This window comes from Desmodus rotundus, chromosome 3 (genome assembly GCF_022682495.2).
Source record: "Desmodus rotundus isolate HL8 chromosome 3, HLdesRot8A.1, whole genome shotgun sequence".
Lineage (NCBI taxonomy): Eukaryota > Metazoa > Chordata > Mammalia > Chiroptera > Phyllostomidae > Desmodus > Desmodus rotundus.
The window spans coordinates 162,194,356-162,221,364 of record NC_071389.1 but is presented as its reverse complement, the minus strand read 5'-3'; the positions used below and the strand labels follow the sequence as shown (position 1 = coordinate 162,221,364).

The following is a 27,009-nucleotide window of genomic DNA, read 5'->3' as shown; positions in this document are numbered from 1 at the left end:
TGTTAACCCATTTACATAACTATATCATGAGCACAATTATGTGTAATAATATGTGTAACGTGCGGGTATTGTTACCTTGCTGTTACAGATGAGGAAGCCGAGTCTTAGGGAAGTTAAGTATCTTGTCTAAAAGAACTTAACTAATAAGGGGTGGAGTCGCAACCCAAATTCCAACTCTCTGACTCTGATGAGCAAGCTGTTAATTAATCATACATTCTAGGCTTTATTTATTCCAAATTCTAATTAGCATTATAGTTTGTAAGCTTTATATCTATCTCCCCATTAAACTGTACACTTCTTGGAAAAAGGCTAGATTTTGCATCTCTGAATATCCGCCACACACTAACATACACAATTTTGAGCATCGTGTTGATGGAAGTGATGTAAGTAAAGGCAAAGTATTCTAAAGTACAATGTCTCTTTCAAGGCTTCTGGAAGGAACACACTTCCCCCGCCCCTTTGAAGCACTACCTCTGTTAAAGGCGCACTATTTTTGCCTGTGGGTAGATTGACAGGAAGCCGGCTTGACAGAAACAGCCAGTGTGTGGTGGGTCCTCTTCTGTACAGCTCTGCCAGATCCCAGGTGGAAAGGGCTCACAGTCCCTCACCTTGCTCTGAGTGCTGCGTGGAAAGTGTTGTGGACTGTGGACAGATTGGAACTAACGCTAATTCTCAAAGATCGTAAAACCCCCAGAGACTGTACAGTTAGGTCAAAATTTTTAAAGGAGCATATTTCCTGGAGATTTCTTATATTCCCAGTTACATTGCCAGTAGACAGTACGAGAAATATATATTTAAATTAAAGAGAGCTATTAAAACACACTGGAGTCAGAAGATATTAATAAATCTGATTTGGGTTCTAAAATGGACAAAAACTCAAGTCAGCAAAATTTGAAACCACTTCTAATTTTATCGGACCCACTTGGTTACATGCTGCTTTTTGGGACAATATCAGTGCCTGTGGTATCATAGAGAACTAACCACCATGGTATATGGAAAGAACACCAGGTTCAAAGTCAGCAGATACGGATTCCAGGTCAGGTCAGAATGTCACTTTGGAAATTGTAGTTTGTAAGAAAACTGTACACAAGTACTGTTCTTTGGTTGGTAAAGTTGTGTCTCACAGGATACCCACTGATACAATTTTGAATTTGCTATACAAGCACACTGGAATTAAGCATATAAATAGCGGATAGTTGAAACACACTCCTCACTACTGGAGACAGAGTTTACAGATAAGTGAGGGGAGAAAGCTAGAACAATCCACACTAACTGTGTGATTTTTATATATACTGTAGACTCTTTATGTTGTATCTGTACATATATAAATACATGTGTGTGTGTATATATATATATGAGTAAACACACATATATGTTCTTGCTCTGTCAAATGAGAGACTGGAAGCAATGCCACCCCAATAGCAATGACCATATCTAGTGCCCGGATCTTTATTTCTAATCCCATTATTCAATAAAGGGAGTCAGGGTTCCTTGGAGAAATGGTTGATCCTAGAACTAGGGCAGAAAAAGAAGCCTGGAGGAGGCTCTTGTAGTAACAGAGAATAATGAAATACTTTTTTTAAAAAAGCACAAAATCAACAAACCCACAATGATGGTTTTATGTCAAAGGAACACAATATACAACTGAGAGAGTTCCTAATGGCCAAAGCTGGAACAACTTGAGTAACAAAATAGTTATAAGGCAAAGCTGCATTATAATTCAAAGTATAAAATAAATGTCCATAACATAAATAACAGTTGAATAACAAAATAAATGTAAAGAAGAGACAAAACTCCAGTGCAGAATTCCAAATAATTTATATAGATATTCTGCCCTTAAAGAGGAGCATAACTCCCACTCCTCTGTATGGGCTGTGCACAGTGACTTCTTTCCAAGGAGCAGAGTGTGGAAGAGGATAAAAGAGTAACTGAACAGTGGAGAAACTGGGCAACCACTACCTCAGCCAAATGGTCAAGGTTAACAGCAATAGTGGTAAGTCATGCTGATGGTGTGATATAACATGATAAAAATGGCACTTTACCTCTGTGCTTTTCCTCTCAAAAGCCCACAGCCCTAGCCTAGTCATGACAAAAACATCAGCCAGGAGGTGCCTAGGGACATAAGAAAACTAAATGTAATAAGATATCCTGGATGGGATCATAGAATATTAAAAGGACACTTGGTAACAATGAAGGGAATCGGAAAAAATTATGGACTTTTGGTAATAAAAATGTATCAATATTGGCTGTCTAAAATTATTATAGTGTCTGGTAAGATTTAAAATACGTGTAGAATTAAAATATATGACAATAGCAACATAGTAGTTGGGAGATTGATAAATGCACTATTAGGGGGATATAATTGCCTATGGTTTATATTATTTATTCAATACTAATGATAAACAATTTTATTATGGTGAAATGCTTATCATTTTCTAATACTAAAAAAGAAACACTTGCTTTTTTTATAGACAAGATTAATAGGACCTCTGTAAAATAGAATGTCAGTATGTGGTCCCTAGATAAGTAAGGGGTTCCTGGGCTTGGAAGTCCGACAATAAATCTTGCTTTAATATCTCAATACTTACAATAACAAGCTTACAAAACATAAAATGCCTTGCAAAAACAACATCCCCTTTAAAAACACTCTTCAGGTTTCACGTTCTGCTTCGGAAACTACAACTTCCAACTTTCAAACAACTTTCAGAGAGTGGAGGGAAAGCGGAGTGCGCTTGGGCACTGTTTCCCCAAAGAGCAGAACGGAAGTCTTAAATTCTGAACTGCGATGTGGCTGCCATACCGTATCACCGAACTGGCAGCAGTGAAACGAAGCAAGGCATTAAAATGAGATTTTCTTTTTAACATTTCATAGAACACAGGGATTTGTGGAGTTCTGTATTTTTTCTGGGGGTAAGGATTGAATGCAATATTTCAATCATACCTGAAAGAACATGAGTTAATTATTTCACGGCTACTTAATCCACTCATTCGAAAACAGTAATACAAATGTTTAAATATTTATGCTTCATAGGCAAAACACGGCACTGTGAATTATTGTATTGTGCTCTCGTAAGCCACTGATTTACAATCCATGTCAGATCAGGTACCAGAAAGTCACTGCATTCCCCAGGGGGGCACTAACAATAAAGTCTTTACATTCAAAATTCTTTCATTTTTATTTACACATAAGCCTTACTTGCCTCCTGAATAAAATTAAAATATTCACCAATGTCGGAGATTAAGGAAGAAGTTGACACTGTGCCTTTAACTGATGGATCTGATTGCAATTTCCCATCCTGTGTAAAATTCAAAGGCTCTTATGAGAAGAGAGATTCTGTGTAATATCCTGTTATTCCCAGACATGGTGAGTGCCTTCAATATAAACTTTCCACCTCAACCATAATGCAGGCTGCATGTTGGGTTTTCAACCAACCCCATCTTTTAATGCTTCTAAAAAGTGTTTTGAGAGCATGAGTAAGGCCACCGGGGAATCATATTAGTTGGAATGCTTTTTACTCATTTAGTGCCCTTCTTCCCACTATCACTATCCCACACTGTTGAAGCTGAAAACCAGGCACAGACAAAAGCTTAGACCTTTCGGAGTGAATTTCAGAGTGAGGAAGTGGAGCTTCAGAGATACACTTCCTCTTTCATCATCTCACTAGCCTAACAATCCAGCAGCAGCAAGGGCCGTTTTCAAACCCTGTATCGTCATCAAGTACCCCTTGATACAAAACACTGACAAGGACACATCACCTCTCTGCTATCTCCCCCAATAATGCACAATCTCAATCTAATCACAAGAAAAATCAGACAAACCCAAATCCAAAGGCCTTGGTCAAAACAACTGGCCAAGTCTCTTCAACAGTGTCAAGGTCCCGAAAGGCAAGGCAATACTGAGGCACTGTCGCAGACAGCAGGGTAACATGAAGATGTGACTTGACACTTTTCTATTAAGACTTAAAAAAATGAAAACATTAGATTCTGAGACTTTTGAGGTGATTGTGTAGTTCTAGGTAAAACGTTACCCAAGTGAATTATTTACAAAGCTGCAGCACAACAAAACTGTGACCTCTGGTGAATTAATCTTTTGATATCCTCATCTCCTAGAGGGCTGTTTGGTTTCCCTTCTGCTTCCCTTCTGCAGGTATTTTGGGATTTCTTTGGCTACAGCTGCCCATTCACCTCAAAAGGCAGCCCAGCAGCTGAAGAGAGGCAAAGGATGGGAAGGAAAGATCCAGTCATCAGGTCTCTCTGAGCCCCTAGTGCCGCCCCCAGCTTCCAGATGGGTGAAGACAGGCTAGGCAGTGACAAAAGAAAATTGAAGGCAATGAATACATATATGTATACATATACATATACACATACACATACATACACATGTACATGCATATATATATATATATGTATTATTTTCTAAACAGAGCCTAAAAGTGTTAATAATGTCTGTCACTCACCAAAGGCTTTCCCCAACCCTTTAGAGGCAACTCATTGAGAAAATCTGTTTCACAATTTCAAGAACACACATGGATTTTGTTGTTGTTGTTATTGTTGCTTATAAGTAATGTTACTATCATCAGACCACAAAATAATCTGCTGGATCCATTATGGTGGCCAAGTAAGTGGGAGTTATAATCCTCTCCTCTCAGGACCAAACTGGAATTACCACTTAGAACAACAAAATTAAACTACAGAACAACCAACTGAGGACTAGGAGGTGGAACCTTTGGAGGTGGCACCCTCCAAACTCCCCATGTCCTTGCCCTGCCAAGCTCTAGACCTGTGTAGGAGCCACCTGGCTGCCACCAGCCTGGACCCATAGTGCAGACTTTCATGGAAGGCTGTTGAAGAGGTCTGAGCAGACCCAGGGGAATGTCAAAAACTGAGTTGTATGGCTCCGAGACAAGGGCCATTTTTTTCTCTCACATTCCAGCACCACCGTTCTTGTGTGGAGCCCTCCTTCCCCACAGACAAATCTTGGTCTATTTTAGACTGATGCACTCTTCTGGTCTCATGCTGACAACTCCCTGAGACCCAACTCCACCAAAAAAGTCTACATACCCTAGGCAGGTGGCAGCTGATGAATGACCTCAAATGCAGAACTGGCACCGAATTTGAATCTGTATCAACCTGGTAAACACCACTGATAACGTACGTGGTGACTCAGTGAGAAACTACTTCACACTCATCACACACCACTAGAGGCTCTTTCATTGACTGGGCTAGCAGGCAGCTGGCAGACAGAGGCAGCTCTCAGAACTCCCAAGCCTTTTGCTGGCCTGTCCCTGGGCTTGGTGCTGGTGAAAGCCAGACTTGGTATGCCGCTTGGCCCTTTCCAGAGGCCCAGCAGAAGCAGCTGTAAAGTATGGATCCCTTTATAGCACCAAACAGGTAGCTCAGGGCTGGTCCAGAATCCCTCCCAAGATTCCCAGCACCAATAAACCCAATGGCAGGCTTCAGACCACATCAGAGCATGACCCAATTAGCGCCACAAATGGCACACCATTTATAATTCAAAATTATAAGTGAAAGAACAGAAGAAATTCCCAGAAATCAGAACTAAATTTAATGAAAGCAAGCAATTTACCAGATATAGAGTGCAAAAAACAACGATTGCAAGAATGCTTGAGGAATTTAGAAGAATGGAATAACTCAATGAGAACTTAAACAGAGAGATAACATAAAAAAGGGGAAACAAATCATAAAAAGGAATCTTTCAGAAATTAAGAATACAATATTTAAAATAAAGAATACCAGAAGGAATCAATGGTAAGTTAGATGAAGAAGAGGATCAAATCATTGATTTGGAAAACAAAGTTAGCAAAAAAGACCCAATCACAATAGCAAAAAGAAAAGAAAAATTTTAATGAGGATTGTTTAAGAGACTTCTGGGACAACATCAAGCACAACAAAATCCACATCATTTGGGTACCAGAAAAGCAAGAGAGAGGGCAAGGGCTTAAGGATTTACTTGAAGAAATAATGACTAAAGACTTCCCTAAGCTGGTGAAAAAAAAAAGACACACAAGTCCCAAAAAGGTCCAAACCAAGACATATCATAATTAAAATGGCAAAGATTAAAGACAAAGAGAGAATCTTTTTTGTTTGTTTTTTAAATATATTTTACTGATTATTCTATTACAGTTGTCCCATTTTCCCCCTTTTTTTCCCTTCCACCCTGCACACCCTCTCAGGGTTATCAGCAGGGGCAGGGAGGGGGAAAAGGTACACAGAATAAGTAGCATAAATAGTAGGTAGAAAATAGAGGGGGAGGTTAAGAATGATATATGAAATGTAGAAGCCAAAGAACTTATATGTATGTCCCATGGAGAAAGAGAGAATCTTAAAAGCAGCAAGAGACGGATAGTTACCTACAAGAGGTTTCCCATAAAACTGTCAGCTGATTTCTCAACAGAATCATTTCAGGCCAGAAGGGATTGGCACAAAATATTGAAAGTTATGAAAAGCAAGAACTGCATTGTAAAATTATTATTTTTTCTTTTTTTTAAGATTTCATTTTTTTATTTTTAGAGAGAGGGGAAGGGAAGGAGAAAGAGAGGGAGAGAAACATCAATGTGTGGTTGCTTCTTGCACACCTCCTACTGGGAACCTGGCCCACAACCCAGGCATGTGCCCTGACTAGGAATCAAACCAGCGACCATTTGGATCACAGACTGGCACTCAATCCACTGAGCCACACCAGCAAGGGCTACAAAACTATTTTCTGTTGTTTTGCTGCTCCCTTTACTATTCTTCCAGTACCTGTTTTTTTTTTAATTATTCCCATTACATTGTTGTAAAAATTGATACTGTTGTAAAAAACCCTTTTAACTTAGTAATAAATATTAATACTCTTTTTATAAATATCCATATTTATTCCATCTTTTAACCTAGTGGAAACTGTAAATAATTAAAAATTAACTTCACTAAAATCAGCATCATTTTATTGTTCATTTATTACAGGTAGAAGAGATGGCAGTTGATTGGATATGGTGGATGAAAGCAAGGAAGGGGTCAATATGATTATAATTTTTCAAGTCTGCAAGCTTTGGATTATGGTAATGCCTAGAGATTAATATTCCAGGGGTGTATATCAGTAGAATATAAAAGCAGATGTAAGGATATAAAGGCATTTGTCTAGTCCCACACTGATGAATAGATACTGTTCAGAATCTCTATGTGCCCTCCTACTACCCCAGCTTCTGAGGATGCTCCCCTGGACTCTCCAGGCCACCCTGTAATTTAGCAATTAAACAATTGACCTTGCAGAGAAAAGGGCTTCCAGGACCCTATTCCTATGGTAAAGCTCTCATCTATTTTGATAGTTGATAAAAAAAATTTTAATATCACCCCAGGTAGTCTCCTAATGAAATAAAACCTATGAGAGGACAGGCAGATTTAATGTTGAAGCAGATTATTAATTCAAAATTGTAAATAATTAGACTCAGCCTCCTCCTTATAAAATAAAAAGTTAACTCTAAAGGTCCTTTCCATCCCTAAGGCTTCTAATATTACCTTATACCAAAATTAGAAATTAATTTATATTCTAATTTGACTGATGACATTCCAATTGTGGCAAATAAATTAAATAGTAAAGTGATCAAAAATCAAAATTTACACTATAAATGGTTATTTAAATTAGATAGTTCTGCTGTTGAGTTGGTGAAAGTCATCAATATTTGAACATGGAGTAAAGCAGACAATTTAATCTGTATGACAAGGAGATCACAATATATGATCTTAATATAAAATCTAAGATGTCTGCAAATAGTGAAAAAAGAGACAGAAAATGACAGCTTAATTAGTTACTCGCTGCCTGACATTTTGCTATAGAAATAAAAGCTCTAATATTATTGAAGATAATTTGATAATTTTGAGTAAAAGGTGGAAATGAAGAGATCTGAAAACACTGATGGAGAATTGAGTTTTGTTAGAAAGATGACCAAGTTATTTCAAATACTCTCTTCTACAGTTTTGAAATAACACAGTAAGAAGCTACTACTTTAAAGGTATTGTGATCTTCCCTGTGGAAAATAATAAAACACAGTTCTTAATCTCAGGGATTTACAATTATGAAATATTTTTACAAATATGAAAGATAAAGCAGAAACAGATCATTTCAGTCTAAGTCATAATGCAGTAAATATGCTAATAAAACTCCTAAATGGAAAACACAACACACAGGAGAAAGGAATTAAATGAATTGGGATGCATAAGGAAAGCTTTCAGACAAGTGATAGCATTTAAATTGGGCTTGAGCAGAAAACCGACAGGCAAAAATGAACACAGAAGGGCTTTGAAAGTGTGAGGCCATCTAAGCAAGTTTACGGTAACGGAAGAGCTCAGGGCAAGCCCTGAAACATCCCAACATCTATCTCCAAATATTTCTTAGTAAAAGGCCAATGTGAAATGTTTATATCATTTTATTTTTATTGAAAATGAGAAAAATCTTATTTTCTCTTGAAATATAGATCTGAGAGATTCCAAAATTGCTCCAGGTACGTGGAAGTATATAACAAAATATATTAAGGAAAATTAAATATTGTTATATAAACATTTAAGTTTCTCGTTAAGTTGTATCACCTGGTACACACATTGTATCATCTGTTGCAAACACATTAGTACACAATAAATACTCCATAACAATTTCTTTGAAAATAAATTAATAGCATTTCCTTCCATTGGATCATAAATATAAACATACAGAAGTAAAAACAATGATTATCACTTTAGGTATCAGATATGTACATAATGCAATCAATCTTTCATGAGGACAGAATGATAGATTGAAAGGGAAAAGGGGCCAAAAAACCCACAAGCCGCAACTGAGAAAACCATTACCTAAAGCTTTCATAGGTGGGAGAAAAATCAGTATGTCAGTAAAAAACATGTACATTACGATATTCCATTATCAACATTTTCTAAGTCTCAAAGAAGTGACAGGTAGTGGAACAAGAAAAGAGTCTGAATTTTGCCTCCTGAATATGCTTTCAGGACACTCAGAGCCAACTACAAGCAAACAGAGGGCTATTTTCAGGGCAGGATTAATTAGAATAAGAAATTTAAAATAAATGAAAAAACATAAAAGGCTTACACGTGTTCCGCCTCAATGAGTTATAATGTCTTAAATGACTTACAGGTAAGTTCTTGAGTGAAGCTCTGGACTGAGAATCACTTATTTCATAGCATAATGATGCACAATCACAGACACGAGACATCAAGTGCATTTATCAAATATTATCCTCAAAGATAACTAAAAAATTATAGCATCCATACACATTTCACTGATAAATGAAGTTTCCACTTATTGTAAGTATCACTATTTAAAATGACTAGATTTGATCAAATACAGAGTGGTAATAATGAAGCTCCTTCTCTCCCTGTTCAGCAGATATCACAGGCGGAGCCCTTTCATCAAATCATCCTTTGACGGTGATCTACTTGGTGGCCTGTTTACAACCGGTCCCACAGTAGAGCCACATGGTTTTGATGCAGACCTGTTCCATTACTGCTTCTGCGTTTTAAATTAAGCTACACCAAGTCAGCTGAAACAACCTCAAGCAACTGAAGCTTGTCAAGGTTACCTCCACTGGTTGCCTTATAACCCAGACTAGTTGGTTTCTCAGCACTTTAGGTTTTCAATTGTTAAAATGAGATTTAAATATTCTTTCTTCACATCCCCTGAAGAAATGGTGGGAATCATAGGGATGATTTAAGTAAAGTGGTTTAACTTTCAGGAAATCAAGTACATTTAAAATGACTATTCATACCAAGGTCAAGTAATGCCTCTGCCCTCTCAGGCCATTGCCAATGTGTTTAAATAAAAAAGGACAAATGGCTATGTTTCTTCTATTCTAGATGAGTTTGAGGCACCTAATTTCATGCCAACTGGTTAGTTGCTCAACAGCATTATCACATTTTTGTATAGCACCAAATACAAGACATCCAAGAGATGTTCGCTTCCGAAATAATTTCAAGTTGATGAATCAAGTCAAACACACCGTCACAATTCGGACTCAAGATGACACCACTTCTGAAAGCTCCTAATCTGTGAATATCATCACCGCAACTATCTGAGTACCCTAGCTAATGAAACAGAATGGGATTGTAAGCAAGTAACACTTTCAAGCATTTTCTACCTTGAATCTTTGAACAAAATATTCTCTCTAGATTGAAAGATCAGACTATTTCTTGGTTTCTTCTGGTTAAATTCACACACAAAATATAGATGTCTGGCGACTGTACCCACATTTTCTAAGGGGACAATTCTAAACTTCTGTTAAATGCAGGCCAGACATGCCATCTGATACGAAGTTACTCAGGACGCATGCTGTGTGCTTTATTGCAGGCTACATGGTGCTGTCCGTATGTTGACACAGGGCACTTGATATGTAGCTACTTGACCTGAGATGTGCTGTCCAGATAAAATACCCACTAGATTCCAAAGACTTACAATTTTAAAAAATGGAAAATTTCTCAGTAATTTTCATATTGGCCTGATATTAAATGATAATATTTTGAACATATAGGATTAAATAAAATATATTATTACATTAATTTTACTGGTTTAATTTTAATGTTGCCACTAGCAAATTTAAAATTGCATTTGTAGCTCACCTTATATTTCTGTTGGAAAATGCTGGTCTAGATGGTCAAAAAAAAATCCACTGAGCAAATAATCTTTCCTAAAAAGAGTGATGCATGTACAAGATTTGCAACAGTTATTAAATATGATGAGAAGACAAACATAAAGATAGGAAACAATCTCTGCTGGTAACTAGGTTGTATTATGAAATACAAGGAGCGTCATATATTCCACTCTGATTTAAGGAAAGAACTTGGGAAATTATGTCAGATAAACAAAAATACATGAAAAAAAGTATAGTAACCTCATGGTATTATACCACACATAACCACAAGCTGGAGTACCAACCTGTATAAGAATCTATACAGTAACTATTATTACTGCATTATAAAACTAGTATCTGGATTTTATAGCTTTTATACATCATTTTTACTGGAGACTAATATGCTTTTTGAATTTCATATATGTTATTTAATTGAAAGGGTTTTCAAGAATTATTTAATCATGATTTTAATTTTGCTTTTTTATATGTCATCCACAAACTGAAAATTTTGCTAACTTTGAAAAATGCTGCTTTAGTGCACATGGATTGTACAGAATTACACACTGTAATTTTTCATATAAAATGTAGAACTATATTTTGGATTAAAGAAAGAACATCTTACACCAATTTAAGAAGTTACTAGAGCACTTATAAAATCACAATGCTTTCCTCTCATTATTCTACTAATCAAATTCATTTCTAATGAATGTGTAAAGTTCCTTTAACTCTTCAGGCTTCTTTTGAATGTGCTGTTAACAATGGCACATTGAAGTGAAATTTAAAAATTAATCAATATCGTATGAACCTTTCTCCCAGTGGCAATCTTTCCCCCAAAGCATTGATGAGCCAATAACAACATGAGCTTAGAAAATCTCATATCTAAAGATTTCCCTTGTTTCTAAATCCATGTCTCAAAAAGTAAATCATCATTTTTATTGAAAAAAATTTCCCCAGTCTAAAGATCCAAATCCTTCACTTCTTTTAACTACATTTCATAAGTAACCTCTTTTTCTATCTCTATTTTTCTCCCTAACTCTATTCCCTTTTGCTTGCTCCTGATCTCACTTTACCTCTCATTGTCATAATCTAAAGCAGCTCCTTTATACATTTTACTGGGCCATTCAATGTCTGCTAGTATTCTTTCAAAATGTACAATACTCATTTCTTTCTACCTAACTTTCTGTAACATAAGACTTGCTTCCTAGCAATATTTCATCCACTATTCAGATAACATAAAATGTCAGATGACATACTGCTACGCTTTCTGAAATAGACCTTGAATTCTTCATAATTACCACATTATCAGTTAACAAGGAATTGGAGAGGAAGGCCAATGCCCACAGTTGAAGGTGCTTATTTATGTGCCAGAACTCACAATATAATGCTGCAGAAATACATAGTGTATTGTTATGAGTGCACTGTTGGAAGCACACTGCCGGGGTTGAGGTCCCGGCTCCACCATTTGTTAGCTGTATGACCTTAGGCCTATTACTTCTTTGCTGCCATTTCTTTATCTGTAAAATGATATCAATAGGCTACTTATCTCTTACTGTAAAGATCAAATGGGGAATAACATGAAAAATGTTCAGAGAATGCCTGACACATTAGACAACCAACATCACAAACTGGATAGGAATGTTCAAAATTCCAACATCAAAAGAAAGAATAATTAAATTCCAAGGTAACTCTGATCTTCAAAGCTATTCAACAATTTTGTGACTCAGAAGTAGATGGAAGACAACAGGAAAATCATTAAAACTCACCTTTCAAAAGAAGACAATAACATATCTACAATTTTTGCAAATTTGGATTGAATTGTTATGAATACACAAGAAATTGGAATTTATACCCCTCATTTCTAAGTTGTTAAATTAAAATCTTTTCTCTGATTTCCTACAATTACTAGGGAAAGGCCAAACTTTTGCCCATTCTCAATTAAAATGTATATGATTCATCATAAAAATGTATATCATATACCCTAGATTTATATCATCTTGGTACATTATATAAGGCATAAATCCCTACCATACTCATATTGGCATTATTTCTTTTTCCATTTATTCTGAGCAGCAAAATTAATTTTCTCAGTGAATAAGGTTTAGTGAAACAATGAGGCATCAGTCCGTATGGGAAAACATAAGATTTTCTTATGAGATTTCTTCAGAATGCATGTGGAATTTGTGTAAAGAAAACCTAAACAATTAATTAAATGAATAGTCTGGCAGAGATGTAAAGATCAAAAAGATACAGCACTGGTCATCTCTAGGAGTAAACTTCAAACAATGTTAGGCCACTTTAGCAGAGTTATGTTTGGGATGTAACGAACATTGAAACCACTGAGCTTAATAACTGTTTGGTAGTTGCTGAAGTGTGGAGTATTATCTCTACTTCTCTCTCTATCCTCCCTTATCACTCCTTAGAAAGGAGAAAGTACTAATTGGGCCCAATTCCAGGACAGCTAAATGGACCATGAGTGTGAGTGTATGGGAAAATGACATATAGGTGCGTGTATGAGGTGCTGCAATTAGGCATTTTCACACCCAAGCAGCAGAAGGGATGAGGGGAGGTGCCCCCTCAGGACAGGACAGGCTTTTTGATCAAACTTGTTCCTGTATCAACAGGAGTGGTCAGGTACCCAGACCCTTCCGGCTTGGCTGCTGATTTGCATATAATGCAGAGAGAAAGGCCTTAGATCTTGAGCTTTAACTTCATGCTTCCTCTCCATTTCCCAGTGAACTTAGGGCTGAAGTTTAGGGCATGTAGCCAAATAAAGTTAAATGCTCTTTGTCTTCCCATTTGGCCTCCGTATATTCAGTCCCTGGGACCACCTGGAGAGACAGTTACCTAGGCCAGCAATTGTCAACCTTTTTCTTCTAATAGCACACATATACTAATTACTAAAATTCGGTGGCATACCAGATAATATACTATACTTTTGGCTGATCTGATGAAAAAAATATGTATAATTTAGATTCATTCACACCAGATGGCTATTGTGTTGGCTGTTGTAATTTTTTTTTATTTGATAGTCTAAGAGAAAAGAGGCCAGTGCCCCTGACTAATTAGTCAGGTATTGCACGTTTTAAAAACTCTTGCAGCACATCCTTCGAAAATTGCTGATCTAGGCCAAGGCGAGAGTTGAGCACTTCTGGGTATCTTAGCTTTAACAACATTTAAAAACACCTCAATATCAATCCTACTTAAAACAGTAGAAACAGTGGAAAAACATTTATGAAGAAAAAAATAGTATATTCTCTCTCTTTTTTAATCTTTAACATCTGCTGTGTTATGCAGAGGAAGACCATACTTGCAGAACTCTACACAACTATCTGTTATGGCAACCGCCAGATGTAATTCTAGCATTTTATTTTGTTGGTGGTTTGTGAGGGGTATGTTTTTTGGGGGGTGAAGGGGTCGACACTCGGGTGTGTCCCCATGAATGATATGGGATACAAAGATTATAGGAACCTTCAGAGAGATTATAAGACACAGAAATTTGAGAATCATTACTCTACAGCTATAAAACTAGACATCTGTAACTCGGATACAATGAGAAATCATCAGATCCAAATTTATTCTGTTACCGGAAATGAAGAAGACCTCTATTTCAATGTCCCAGATAAAGAAAATATACTCATTCTTAAAATCTCATGTAAACACTTCAGTAACATTTGCAAAAACAAGACAAAATTAAAATTAAAAAATGGTCATTTTAGTATACTTGTTTCTTGAAGCATATTCAGTTTCAAGAGCAAGAATAAAAGAAAAAACAATGCCTTACCTCCCGTCTCGATCCCAGTCATACACCTCTACTTTGATTGTTCTGTCCATGGGAAAACACACACATAAAGTTACTTAGTAAGAGCAAAATAACATATGATTGAGAATCTAAAAATAAGTTGTAGCTTTTTTATATAAAGTAGTATATATGCATGAAGGTCTTACAAAGTAGATTGAAGTTGCTTTTGCTGATCGTATTGCTATAACTCAATTTATGTCTTAACATAAGTTTCTAACATCTGCATGGATTCTTCAGAGGGAGTAGGGAAAGTATGTGGGAGTGACGTGTGGTTTGATAGAGCTCCTTTCTCAACAGGCAGGCATCCAGCTACTTCCCTACTCTTGAAAAAGTGTGGCAGAGCAGGACTTCTCATCCCAGCAGGGAGCAGAACCACACGGAGAGCTTGTCAAAACACAGATTATTGGACCTCATGCCCAGAGTTGCTGGTTCAGGAGGATTGGGTTGGGCCTGAGAACCTGAATTTCTACAAGGCTAACCAGGTGATGCCGAGCCACATTATGAAGATGACTTTCTAAGAGAAAGAATGACTAGTTAAATTAAGTCATAATTCTATTAAATGAATAAAATGACAGTCAAGCATCATGATAAATGTTTAAATAAAAATAATAACATATCAATAATCAACAGTTCCTTTTATATTAGTTAATAGAATAAATTTCCACTTTTCTAATATATAAGTAACAAGATAAATAGATTGATTTTTTTTCTTTCTATTTATTTGCTTTACTTTTGGGGTGAATAGGGTTTTTATATTATAACCCTACAAAAAATCTTTTATAAGAAAAAAAAAAGCTTTGATAGGATATTAAGAAATTTTCAGGTATATTGTAGAAAGATCTCCAAGGCCACCACCCACACCTACCCATCAAACACCAGAATCTCCCTGTTCTAGATCTACAAAACTTAGATAATTCAGCCACCACGAGAGCGGTGTTGCCAAATAGCGTTTTCAAGAGTTTACAGGGTTGATAATACATCTAGCCCTAGTCTTATACTTCACCTATTTGCTTATTCCAATCTAGAAAGACAACGGCAAGTGAAAGCTTTTAGGCAGTGAAAATTCTGGAATGACTTTTGAATGATATTTTAAAAGTTAAACTAATATTCAATAGGTTTTTAGCACTTTCCACATTTTTGTTCTTGGAAAAACAGTCTGTTTAGCCAATTTTAATTTGCCAAATTATTCCTCTTTCTCCAAATCACTGTGGATTTAAAGGAAAAAAAGTTATTTTAAAAACTCTAAATAATTCACTCATTCTTTTGTGAATACAAATTTACACCAGTAAAGAAGCCACTGTCATTTTTTAAAACATTGAATTAGGATTGGTGCATCCAACATCTCCAGTGAATGATCAGAGCTCTCAGAAAAGAGCCCCTCACGTTACCTGTCGTAGTCGCCATTACACAACGCTCTGACTGAGATCTTGAACGCTTGCCAGACAGGATTCAGAGTGTTTTTCACAACTTCTGTTCTATGACAAATTGTAAAACTGTAAAAAAAAAAAGTCCCAGTTATTTTCATGATTCCAGTATGATAGATTGTTTTCGTTGTCATTCTCCCCTTTCTTTTTGTGCAGAAAAAATGTTGCCGATCCCTTTGTTGCTGCTATATTATTTAATAAGGGATTTGTGGTATTGAAACTTTAAAGATTAGCTCACTATAATAGAAAGCAATAATATTTTGAATTTACTGTAAGTGATCTTCTGCAAATTCAGTAAGTTCTAAAGCTGCTTGGTAAACAATCTCTAAAACTTGAGTTGGGATATTAGTACAGTGGAACATATCCACAGGTCACTAAAGCTACGGCAGGCGTCAAGCCCCGAGGACAGCAGTTTTGCTGGAGTGCTGGGACAAACGCTGGATTTCAACTGGCTTGAGAAAGAGACGAGAAATTGAGGCTGAGGGTATAAACTACATTTGGGGGGAGTTCAACTTTAAAAAGAAAACAAGAACTTGGGGGTAGCTTAAGGGGAACGATTAGTCAAGTGAAAGGTTTTGTTGTTGTTCTTACTGTTTAACTCTTTTTTTCAAGAAGGAGGAAATAACAGCATGCTTGTGTGCTGAAGGAAAACATCCATTAGAGAGGAACCCATGTGTGACTTGTGAGAGAAAGAGGAGAAAGGCCAGAGCAGTGCCCTCAAGGCAAGGAAAGCAGATCCAGGGCACAGGTGCAGGAGTTGCCCTTGGGAGCACCGAGAGTCACCCTTCAGGAGCACTGAGGAAGAAGCCATGGTACCACAGCATGGGGTGGACACTATGACAAGGCCATGAGGAAGTTCTCCAATTGCTTCCATTTCTGTATGATATTAGAAGCATGACCAGCAAATAAGAAAAAGGTCAGAGTGCTGATGTATCTGGGACACTGGGATTAATGAAAAGGAGTAGGATCCTTGGGAGCCCAAGGACCAATGAGCATATAGTCCCTTCTTTATGTAAATTGTTGGTTCTACATATCTGAAGAATTCCTAGAGGGATTGAAGATAGCAACTCAAGAATACACAAGAAATAGAACCCACAAAGCCTTAAGCTCAGTTTTCTGATGCAATTTCCAGTGTTATTTCCACCAAACCATTCAGTATCTAGACATCAATAAAATCTATAAATTTTCTTGCCTAATAAGTTCATGAGCTATAAGATGTTTAAAATATTTTTGTTTAGAACAATACATAAACCTGGTCTTCACCAAGACCTGAGTCACAAAGTATTCCAAATGCAGGGCTCTCTCTGATGGTCATGAGCACGAGACTGTCACAGAATGACCGTTGTGAACATTCTGCACTTGACCCCCACAAGAAAAGATCCTCTTTTGAAAAGCCTTTGAGTCCATTATGCTCCTTTCAGGCAAGAAGAGTCTGTTTCTTTTAAGATGTCAAACAGAAATATAATATAAAGAGATCAAATATTTATTACAAACATTATGGCATCATACCATCCCCTTCCTGGTAGTATCCTCACCCATCTAAAGAAACTCATGTTACTGAACTGAAAGAGCTCTGTGGTCAATATTCTTAGAGTTGACTCGTGTAAGCAATTTAGAAACCACTGGGGATGAAAGCTATTAAAATGATAGAGAAGACTCAGAAAGACATAATCAACATATTTAAGGCAAAGGGAAGAGAAACAAAGGGGATAAGGGAGAGGTAGACAGGAAAAAAACACACAGAGACCTAAATCAGAAAAAGCAAGAGTGCACAAAAATGGCTAAGAAAAATTCCGAGTCAATATTACATATATTGTTTTGTTTTAGACAGAGACATCTGCCCTGCTTCTTAACACAGTACACACTCAAAGATGTGAAATGGGCTTTCTATTCCGCTCTTGTATCGTATTCTAATATATACTGTCTTTGATGTAGAGGTAGAAGATAGACAGATAGATGAAAGATAGATCGATAGGTAAATGATAGATAGTAGATAGATAGATAGATAGACAGACAGACAGACAGATGTGGGCAACTAACTGACCATCTTCAAACCCACACGCTCAACAATCTACTGACTTCGTTTTGGCCTCCTCGCTTATGCTTAAATCAAAACTGCTGTTACGGTCCTAGTATCACCAGCCATAGTAATTTAAGGCTTTGATACTGGAAACTTCTTTTGAGACAGTGACTCATGTTCTTAGTAGCTATTTATTAGCCAGGTAGTCATCTGTCTTCTATTACTCATTTTCACTCCCAGTGTGTTAGGTGGGATATAGACAGCAAAATCTCACTAGAAATTCCAATGCTAGTGTGACTAGTGAAAATTCTGGCAGGAATCTGATATAGCTCTTTCTAACATTCAGGAGTATTTTTATATAAATATAATTTTTGTGGATGCATTACAAATAGCATTATAAGAAAAAATTTATTAAATAACATGTATTAAAATACCTTAAATTAAGCCACTTGCCCAAAACCAGCTATTCCAAAAGGAAATTATTACCTAATTATAAATACAGGCCAAGTTACCAAATTACTGTGAAAGCAGAAAATAAAAATGTATAATCATGTATTATTAATGTTTTTATTTATGCTTCTGGTGGAAATTAATTTTACTCTTTTCTATAAAATAAGCCTCAAATACACTAGGCAACAGGCAATTTTTGAAGTAGCTCCCTATTCAAATAAATTCTAAAAATAGGACTAAAATCATAGTAGTCAAAAAGAGACATACGTAAAAAACTGAGAAGTAAATAAATTTTTACTCATTTAAAACAAAATACATATATTAGTTCATTAATAAATATGTCTTAATATATATACTTAGATCTAGCAGGTGAACTAGTTTTATGTGTGTAAATATATGTGGAATTTTTTCTGAAATGAGACTCACCAAGTTTTAGTAATAGTTGTTTTTAAATAATTTGAGATTTTTGGATTAGTTGTACTTTAATTCCTTAATATTTAGATTTCATTTCATGAATAAGTTATCATCAGACAAGCAAAATAAATTTCTGCGACGTAACTCTCACCAGTAGCATTAAATATGTGATATGTTGAACTAATCTTTTCTTTTTACAGATTTTATTTATTTATTTTTAGAGAGAGAGGAAGGGAAGGAGAAAGAGGGGAAGTGAAACATCAGTGTATGGTTGCCTCTTGTGCGCCTCCTACTGGGGACCTGGCCCACAACCCAGGCATGAGCCCTGACTGGGAATTGAACTGGTGATGTTTTGGTTCTCAGGCCTGTGCTCAATCCACTGAGCCACACCAGCCAGGGTGAACTAATCTTTATGAACAAAGAAAACTAGAAGAATAAAAACAGAAAATTCAGGAAATAAGTAGTTCAGGCAGAAGGAAACAAGAAAATTGTGATTCAAGAAATTTTGATCTCATTCTTTTGTTTCTCTCTATCTTTGAAATGACTGGCAAATATGATTATTTTCTTCATTGTCCAATATTTTTTGCATGGATGTAATCTGTGTTCAGTTGCCAATGTTACTCTGATATCTTAATCACCAAAATAGAAGTATGTAAAATCCAATAGTATGACACCGCAATAAAATTAGCTAGCAATAGCGCAGTACCTGCATCAAAAAATCCCACAATAATAAAGCATCATTTTCTACTGCCCAGTGTATTCACTTTAAATAGAAAATGTTTTATTTTTATGTAACATTTGCACACTTATTAATAACATTGACATGTTAAAGAGTTCTATTTTTAAGTGTAGCAGTAGTGATGGGTTTTCTTTTTCATTACTGTCTGCTCACTTTTAATCTCTAAATGATGTTTTCTCTTTAGCTAATGTTTTATTATGCATAGTTAAGGAAAACAATATAAAAACTACTGTAAGATAATAATCACAACAGCAGCTGGTATTTAAATTTTTCTAAAGTAATAGGCAAGCTTTTAAATGGTTTTTGCATAGTAACAATGTAATACTCTCAACAACCCTATTAGGTAGCTATGATTATTAGGACCACTTGATGAACGAGGAAACTGAGTCTCAGATGTAAAAACTTTCCTATGGTCCCGTGGCTATTTAGTAGCAGGGTCATGATTTCAACCATGGCAACAAAACCTTGGCCCATAATTCTGAACACTAAACTTTCACATAAATATTTATATTTAAATATGAATCAAAGAAAACAATACAATGTATTTAGTGGTAGAGTCATATGGATTAAATTATACTCTATACCCATGGATACCTTTTCAAACCACATAGAAACTAGTCTAATCACGACTGGTAAAAATATTCAGATTGCTACAATGTAATGAAAAAATTTTATTCAATGTTAGATATTATTAGGGAAAAAAACCCTGTAGTATTAAAAAAAATCAGCCCATGAAGTCCAAATTCTTCTCAAAAAAATAAAGTCTATAACAAAACCATTAATTTTAAGCATTTAAAAAATATATAAAATGCTTGGAAGGTTATGCATTGTTATTGAAATGTAAAAATCACATCAACTTTTAAAATACAAAAATATTTTACTCCGTTTATCAATTTAATGAGCTATGAGAAAAATAATTTAAATATCATCCTTACTATAGGGTTACAATGAATAAAATATAAACGTACCTGCCATCTTCATTACTGCGATAAAATACAAGAAAAGGATCTGATTTTCCAAAGAAGTCCTTCTTGTCCAATTTGTTAGCACAAAATTGCATCAGAACAGCATCCTGAAAACAAAATTAATGAAATAGCTCAAATAACTAGAAACTGCAGGTCACAAGCAAGACCTAACAAGAAAACAAATTTGCCACTTTAATGCAAATTACCAAGTGTGTGAGAATCCCAAGCAACATAAAATTGCTTTTTAAAGGCCTGTGGGACTGGAAAATTGACGCTGTAACTGTTTGATCTAATAACGAAACTACAGCTTTTTAAAAATCTGTAACATTTCTTTCCCAAAAAAGTGAAATTAAATTAGATGACTCCAGGTACCCAATACCATAATACAAATCTTCATTCATATCTCCAAGTATTCGAGTATACATTTTTGGAACATAAGCATTTTTTAATTCCTGGGGAAAGTTACTCCACATCTCCTAAGTACCATGTAGCAGAGGTTAAGATGCATTAGATGAGGAACAGGACAGATCCAGACTCTGACCACGCAGTTGACCATCTAAGAGGGAAAAATGCTCTTTCTTAATTATACACAAGGCCTCTACAATGTCTCAATAACTACACTTCAAAATAATTGCTATGATATTGCATTTCAAAAAAAGCAATGCACCTTCTTTTTCATTTTTAATTTAAAATAAAGATCTGTATGTTAATCACTACGTCAAACCAATCATTTTGTTATCAATTTATATATACTCAAGCATCCATAATCTATGTGATTTACCTTAAACAAACTGGGGTGTCATAAATCAACAATATGAAATATTATTCAATCAGGCAGTATAAGCTTTTTTAAAAGGTAGAAAGTATATAGTAATCTTAATGATAACATCATTATTTTGGTTTGCTTTTTAACTGAAGTAGATGCTAACAATTTTGGAAAGAGGTGAAGGGTTAGAGTAATTTAGATCAAATCAAAGAGGTCACAGACTTAAATACTATTTGATGAAAATGTTAACAATGACGAAACAGGCACTCTCTTATTCACCACTTCTTTATTGTGCAGAGTCCAGCCATGTTCGTGTAGCACCCCCCTATAATGCTGTTTTTCATTCATTTATTCATATACTTAGCAAACATTTCTCAAGCAATACTTCAGAGAAGGTCCTGCTCTAGGTTTCTCATTTTCAAAAGCACTGTTACAGTGTCATTTTCCTTTGTTACTTAGACTACAGATGTGATAACTTCTGCCAGAGGAACACTCATATTAGAGCGGGCACTACATTTGTAAGCAGGCAAGAACAACGTAAACATCATTAATTACTCAAGCTTTTCGACCATGATCACTTTTCAAATCTGAGGTTTAAAGATCAAAAATGTATTTGCTGTCCATTAAAGAAGAGAGAATCACCTGGAGGATCGAACTACAAAATTAATTAATAAGAAAGGGCTGGGTTTTTTGTTTTATTTTATTTGTTTTGAATGACCTTTCATCTTCATATACATCAAATGCCCTTGGCTGAGAGTGGTTTTCTAAGACCAGGGGACAAGGACCTTGTTCTTGCAACAACAACAACAACAAAAAAGGCCCTTTGAAGACATTCTCCCAAAGCACTTGGAACAAAACACAAACTCCCAAAAAACATTCTGATATACTTAAACTTCATTTACAGATAAATACTGTAAACTGTGTGTACTTTGAACTGTGAATTAAACTTCAAAGAGCTCAAATATTATCAAAAAATAAATTGTCATATGATCATTGGTAAATGTAATAAGTTGTAATTTTTCAAATTACATTACTTAAGACTTGCAACCTGAATAATCAATTCAAAATAAACATTTCTTTCAATATACCAACTCACAGAAATTTAGGAAAAATATATTTTGCAATAACCCAGGTTAATAACATAGCAGGGATTTCATCTGTAACAAGCACAAAAAAAAAAGAAATCTAATTTCTCAGGAAAAAATCAAGCACTTACTTATTTTCAGAAATATACAGGTATCATTGCAAAGGTGTTTTTTTTTAATCTCTTATGCTTAATGATAACTGAGAGAATTTTCAAACCTTTCTTTAGTACTCCACACCAGTATAACAAACTTCCTATTGAAAAAATCCACTTCAATATTTAACAGACACTTCTAGTAAGTTCAAATCTAACTTGCTTGTCCAACAATTTTTCGAGCTCAATTAGTGGCTCATCACACACCCAAGTGATCAAGGAGCTGTTCCCAATTTCTCCCTTTTCCTTATCCTTTATGCAGTCCTTCACCCTGTTGCACCATTCCTCAAAATTTCATCCAGCCACACTAACACCACTTTAGTCTGAGCCAGCATCCTCTCTCGCTTGGACATGTACACTGGCAATTATTCCGTTCTCCCTCTTCCACTCTTGCACCTATCCAATCCATTCTCCAATCAGCAGACACAGTAGTGTCCTCAAAACTTGAAAGAAATAATGCTGTTCATAACTTAAATGCTCTTTCCCCGGTATTTCAGATAAACAGAACCTTTAACATGGGCTACTAAGCCCAACACCAAATGAGATCTGAGCTGCCTTTCCACCTTCACTTGGCAAAATTTTACCTCAATCATCAGCCACTCCTAGGCCCCAGTCATTAAACACCAGTCACACTTTTTGACCTTAAACAAGCTGTGCACACTGCTGGAATACGTACCCTTTGCTAGCAAACTATTCCTTAGGGCTTCACTTAAATGCTATTTTTTTAAAGACGCATGCATGACATCCTCCCCCATATAAATTACATTGTCCATTGTCTCTCTTATAATATACTCAATCACTTAGTACATATTATGACATATTCGAATGAGATCAGGCACGCTCAGGGTGGTATGGCCGTAGACATATTATGACACATTCACCTGCATAGTTACCTGATAAATGTCTGCTTTTCCACAAACTATGTGTTTATTAAAGACAAGGCCCAAGGTTGGTTGTTGTTGTTTTTTCTCACCATGGCATTCCAAGCATTCATTTCTGAGACTAGCACATTGGTACAATACAATATTGTGGAATCAACCAATCAGAAAGTAGTATTCTTGTGGATAATTTCAGGCTACTTGTAAGCTACGATTTATCCATCACTCAAATGATGCTTTTTTTTCTTTCTGCAGAGTAACCATCTGGGGAAGTTATTAACAATCCCTTTGCTGTACAATGGAAATTAATACAAACTAATATTGAATGTAAGCTATAATTGAGAAAATGTTTAAGTTAAATTAGAAAAACAGAATATCAGCATTTTACAAATGCAGAATTTAAAGCTCCAAGAACCTAACCTCACTCATCTGAGAAAGAGATAAGACTGAAATTTAGGTGTCCTGACTCCAAAGCTTATCCTCAAGTTAATGTCTTACAATGTGATTTAAAGAGAAAAAAAAGGTCAATTGATACAATGTAAAATGTGAAATAACATTATTTCATTCAAAATTCTAAATATTTTTAAAATATCCTAAAATGTAAATTTAAAAGTCATGGTCACTCCTGAAGTAACTATGGACATTTTTTAAAAATATATTTGTTCCTTCTATTATACTAGCATAGCAATGAAATATTATTTCAAGGCTTATACATATTAATAATGATGTTGATTATCAATAAGGCTATAGCTAAGAATCAGAACATAGTATGTATAAGATGATGTTAGATCAAGATTCTAAACAATATATTAAAAATATTACATCTACAATTTCTAAGTATAAGAAATATGTGTTTACTTATTGAAAGATAATTCCAGATGTTCTTAAAGCTTTAGTAATAGAAAATAGTAAGAATTCCTCTAGCTCACTAAATAACAGATTCCACTTGATTTGCGTGGAAGCTTTAGAAGAATTTCCCTGTTTTCCAAGAATTGAAAGTGGAAGGCAAATAAGAGGCAAACCGGCCATACGCAGCATGTGCCTTGGTGTCTTGGTTTTCTTTTGAAATAGACAAATAATAATGTGTTCAATGGCATATTTATACAAAATCACCTTATTATCAGATTTTTAAAAAGAAGCATGTAATATATCTTTCTGACCTGGAACTTCTTTTTCTCCTTCCTCCCTCATAATACAAAACTCATCATACACATAAACAAATTCAGAGACAAGAAGTGTAATAGATGACTAGATGATACCATTAAGAGAAACCATTGTGCCAGTTTAACTAAAAAATAGAAGAGCAGGTATTATTTCTGAATTGTGATATTTTGTGAGGTATTTTAGTGTGCATAAAATGCTTTCAAATACATTATATTTTTAGATTTAATGATATGGTAGTCAATTTTCAGAGATGGAAGAATTTTTTAAAATATCCTAGTGACTGGTTCACATGTTCGGCTCCCTTGCCTCCGTCCCCTACAAATACTGAAAGGAAAACACAGAGCAACCAAGGGATTTGGTAAACCAAAGCACAAATTACTTGCAAAACCAAAACTCAGTCTGACGGTCTTTAACAGCATTATACCGTAAGTAGTTTCTGGCGTTCTCTATGTGAGAAAACTGAGACTGGGGTGGCTGTGACCTGCCCAGGGGATAAAGACAATGGAAGAAAACAAACAGGCCTTAATTTAAATGCATTATTAACTGCTTAGAATCTAATATTCTCAAAGACTTTATTTATTTATTTTTAAAGAGTAGGAAAAAGAAGGAGAAAAGAAGAGAAACAATGATGTGCGATAGAACTATCCATTGGTTGCCTCTTGCATGGGCCCCAGCCTGGGACCCGACCACAACCCTGGTGTGAGCCCTGACCAGGAATCCAACCAGTGATCTTACACTTCGCAGAATGACGCTCAACAGGCTGAGCCACACCAGTCAGGGCACGAATCTAACATTCTAGTTTAATTATCTCCACCAGCCTCTTATTATACTTTCCATTTGTTATTTCTCTACCCCCACCCCAGAATCCCAAAGGTAGATATTAAATTGGAATACTCAGTTTCCATCACTTGCTGGAAAGTACTATCATGTTTTTCTGACTATACAGCTTTTATACACATACTTATATATATATAACCACAGTGATTATCTTTAAAAAAACATAACTTGAGATTAAAAGTAAAAACCCAGGTAATAAGTAACAGCTCCCTGTATGAAAACAATGGCCAATGTCAAAGTATTAAGTTTTGGTACTTTTGGGGAGCTTCTGTTCCTAAAGACATTGTAAATAATAAAGCCCTGAGATGTAATTTCTTTTCCCCAGAAATAACAACTCCCGGGGATCCACTGGGCCACACTGAACAGACAGGATTGACTTCAGATTCAGAGAAGCATCATTACTCCCAGTGCAGAGTGTCATAGCTATCAGCTCTTCCTGACAACAGTGAAACCAGTGAGTGTGAGTCAATGGCTGTATCAGCAAATCATAAATAAACCAGCAGTTTTCTAAAAATACGGACTGTGTACTTCATATCATCATGTTCCTAGTTGACTTCCCAAGCTGACTAAAGAGGGGACTATAATGTATATTCTGAATTAATTCAATTAGAAATATGGAAAAACATGTATGTTATGCAAAAGGGCTAGTGTCAAATGACTAGAAATGTTCCTTCAAAATCACACACGTCTTCAAAATGTCTGCAAGAACTGAACTGACTGGTAGAATGGACAATTCCTTATATTAACATCCCCCAAATGATAAGGATATTAGGTTTTATTTTGAAATTTTCTGTTCCTTAAAGACTGTTAAAATGACTGATTACCCTGTCTGGACTATAGAATATAGTCTCTCTGGTTAAAGCACTAAGTATTTAAAGTGATATTTTATAAGGTATAGAATTATTACTTTTGCTTTTTAAGTATATTTGATTGATTTAACACATAGTTTCAATTATATTTTGCTAAAATTGTTCAAGAATTAATCATTTAGAGTGTCAGAAATATTATTTTATCTTAATATCATATTAAAATGTCAGAAGTGTTACAAATACTATTTAAACCAAAGAAATATTTACTTACCCTGCAACAGTTTAATTCCTCTGCTGTAAGTATGATAGTGCCACATTTCTTCCCTGGAATTCCTCTAAAATAACAAAAATATATTTATATGCATTAATACTTTATATTTATAACATATATTCTATTTTTATGTAACCAAATAAAGAGAGTACTACTAACAGGTAGGCTCTTTCCTAACAAAATATATTCCTGGTTCCAAAATTGATGTTTTTAAGGGACCCCCAAAAAACAGAATTATCTTCTGGAGGGCAGGTCCCTTGTAGTACAGGTTTCTCCTGCTCGGTGAGTGTTTGAGGAACCCATCCATATCAGGGGATCAGTGAACCAGTGTCCCGGATGATTTTATTTCTGCCAGCACATATGCAACAAGTACACACCCCCTTATTCTCCTTGTATAAAGGGACTGGAGTCTTAGTATCTTGACTGGGAACAATGTGGAAGACAGAAAAGTAAAAATATTCTGAGTTGTTACAATATCAATGAAATTACACTCACTCTAAAATTGCTCTATCTTTTCTTCCTTTCTCTTCTAAAATTTCTTCTGGAGAACACTACTTGGTTTTGAGCTAAAAATGCCAGCTTGTGCGGGAAAATGCCTATCACAAAAT

The 27,009-nt window shown here is 35.5% G+C and overlaps 1 protein-coding gene across 1 annotated transcript in view; it reads right to left on the bottom strand.

The window, feature by feature from the left end:
- CPNE8 (copine 8) overlaps nucleotides 1-27,009 on the bottom strand; it is a 170,923-nt gene that overhangs the window by 64,119 nt on the left and 79,795 nt on the right. The window contains exons 7-10 of the mRNA XM_024575726.4: nucleotides 26,402-26,465; nucleotides 20,443-20,546; nucleotides 15,816-15,920; nucleotides 14,410-14,451 (exon numbers count right to left, since the gene is read on the bottom strand). Coding sequence (XP_024431494.1) covers nucleotides 14,410-14,451; nucleotides 15,816-15,920; nucleotides 20,443-20,546; nucleotides 26,402-26,465 — 315 coding nt within the window. The remainder of the gene's footprint in view (nucleotides 1-14,409; nucleotides 14,452-15,815; nucleotides 15,921-20,442; nucleotides 20,547-26,401; nucleotides 26,466-27,009) is intronic.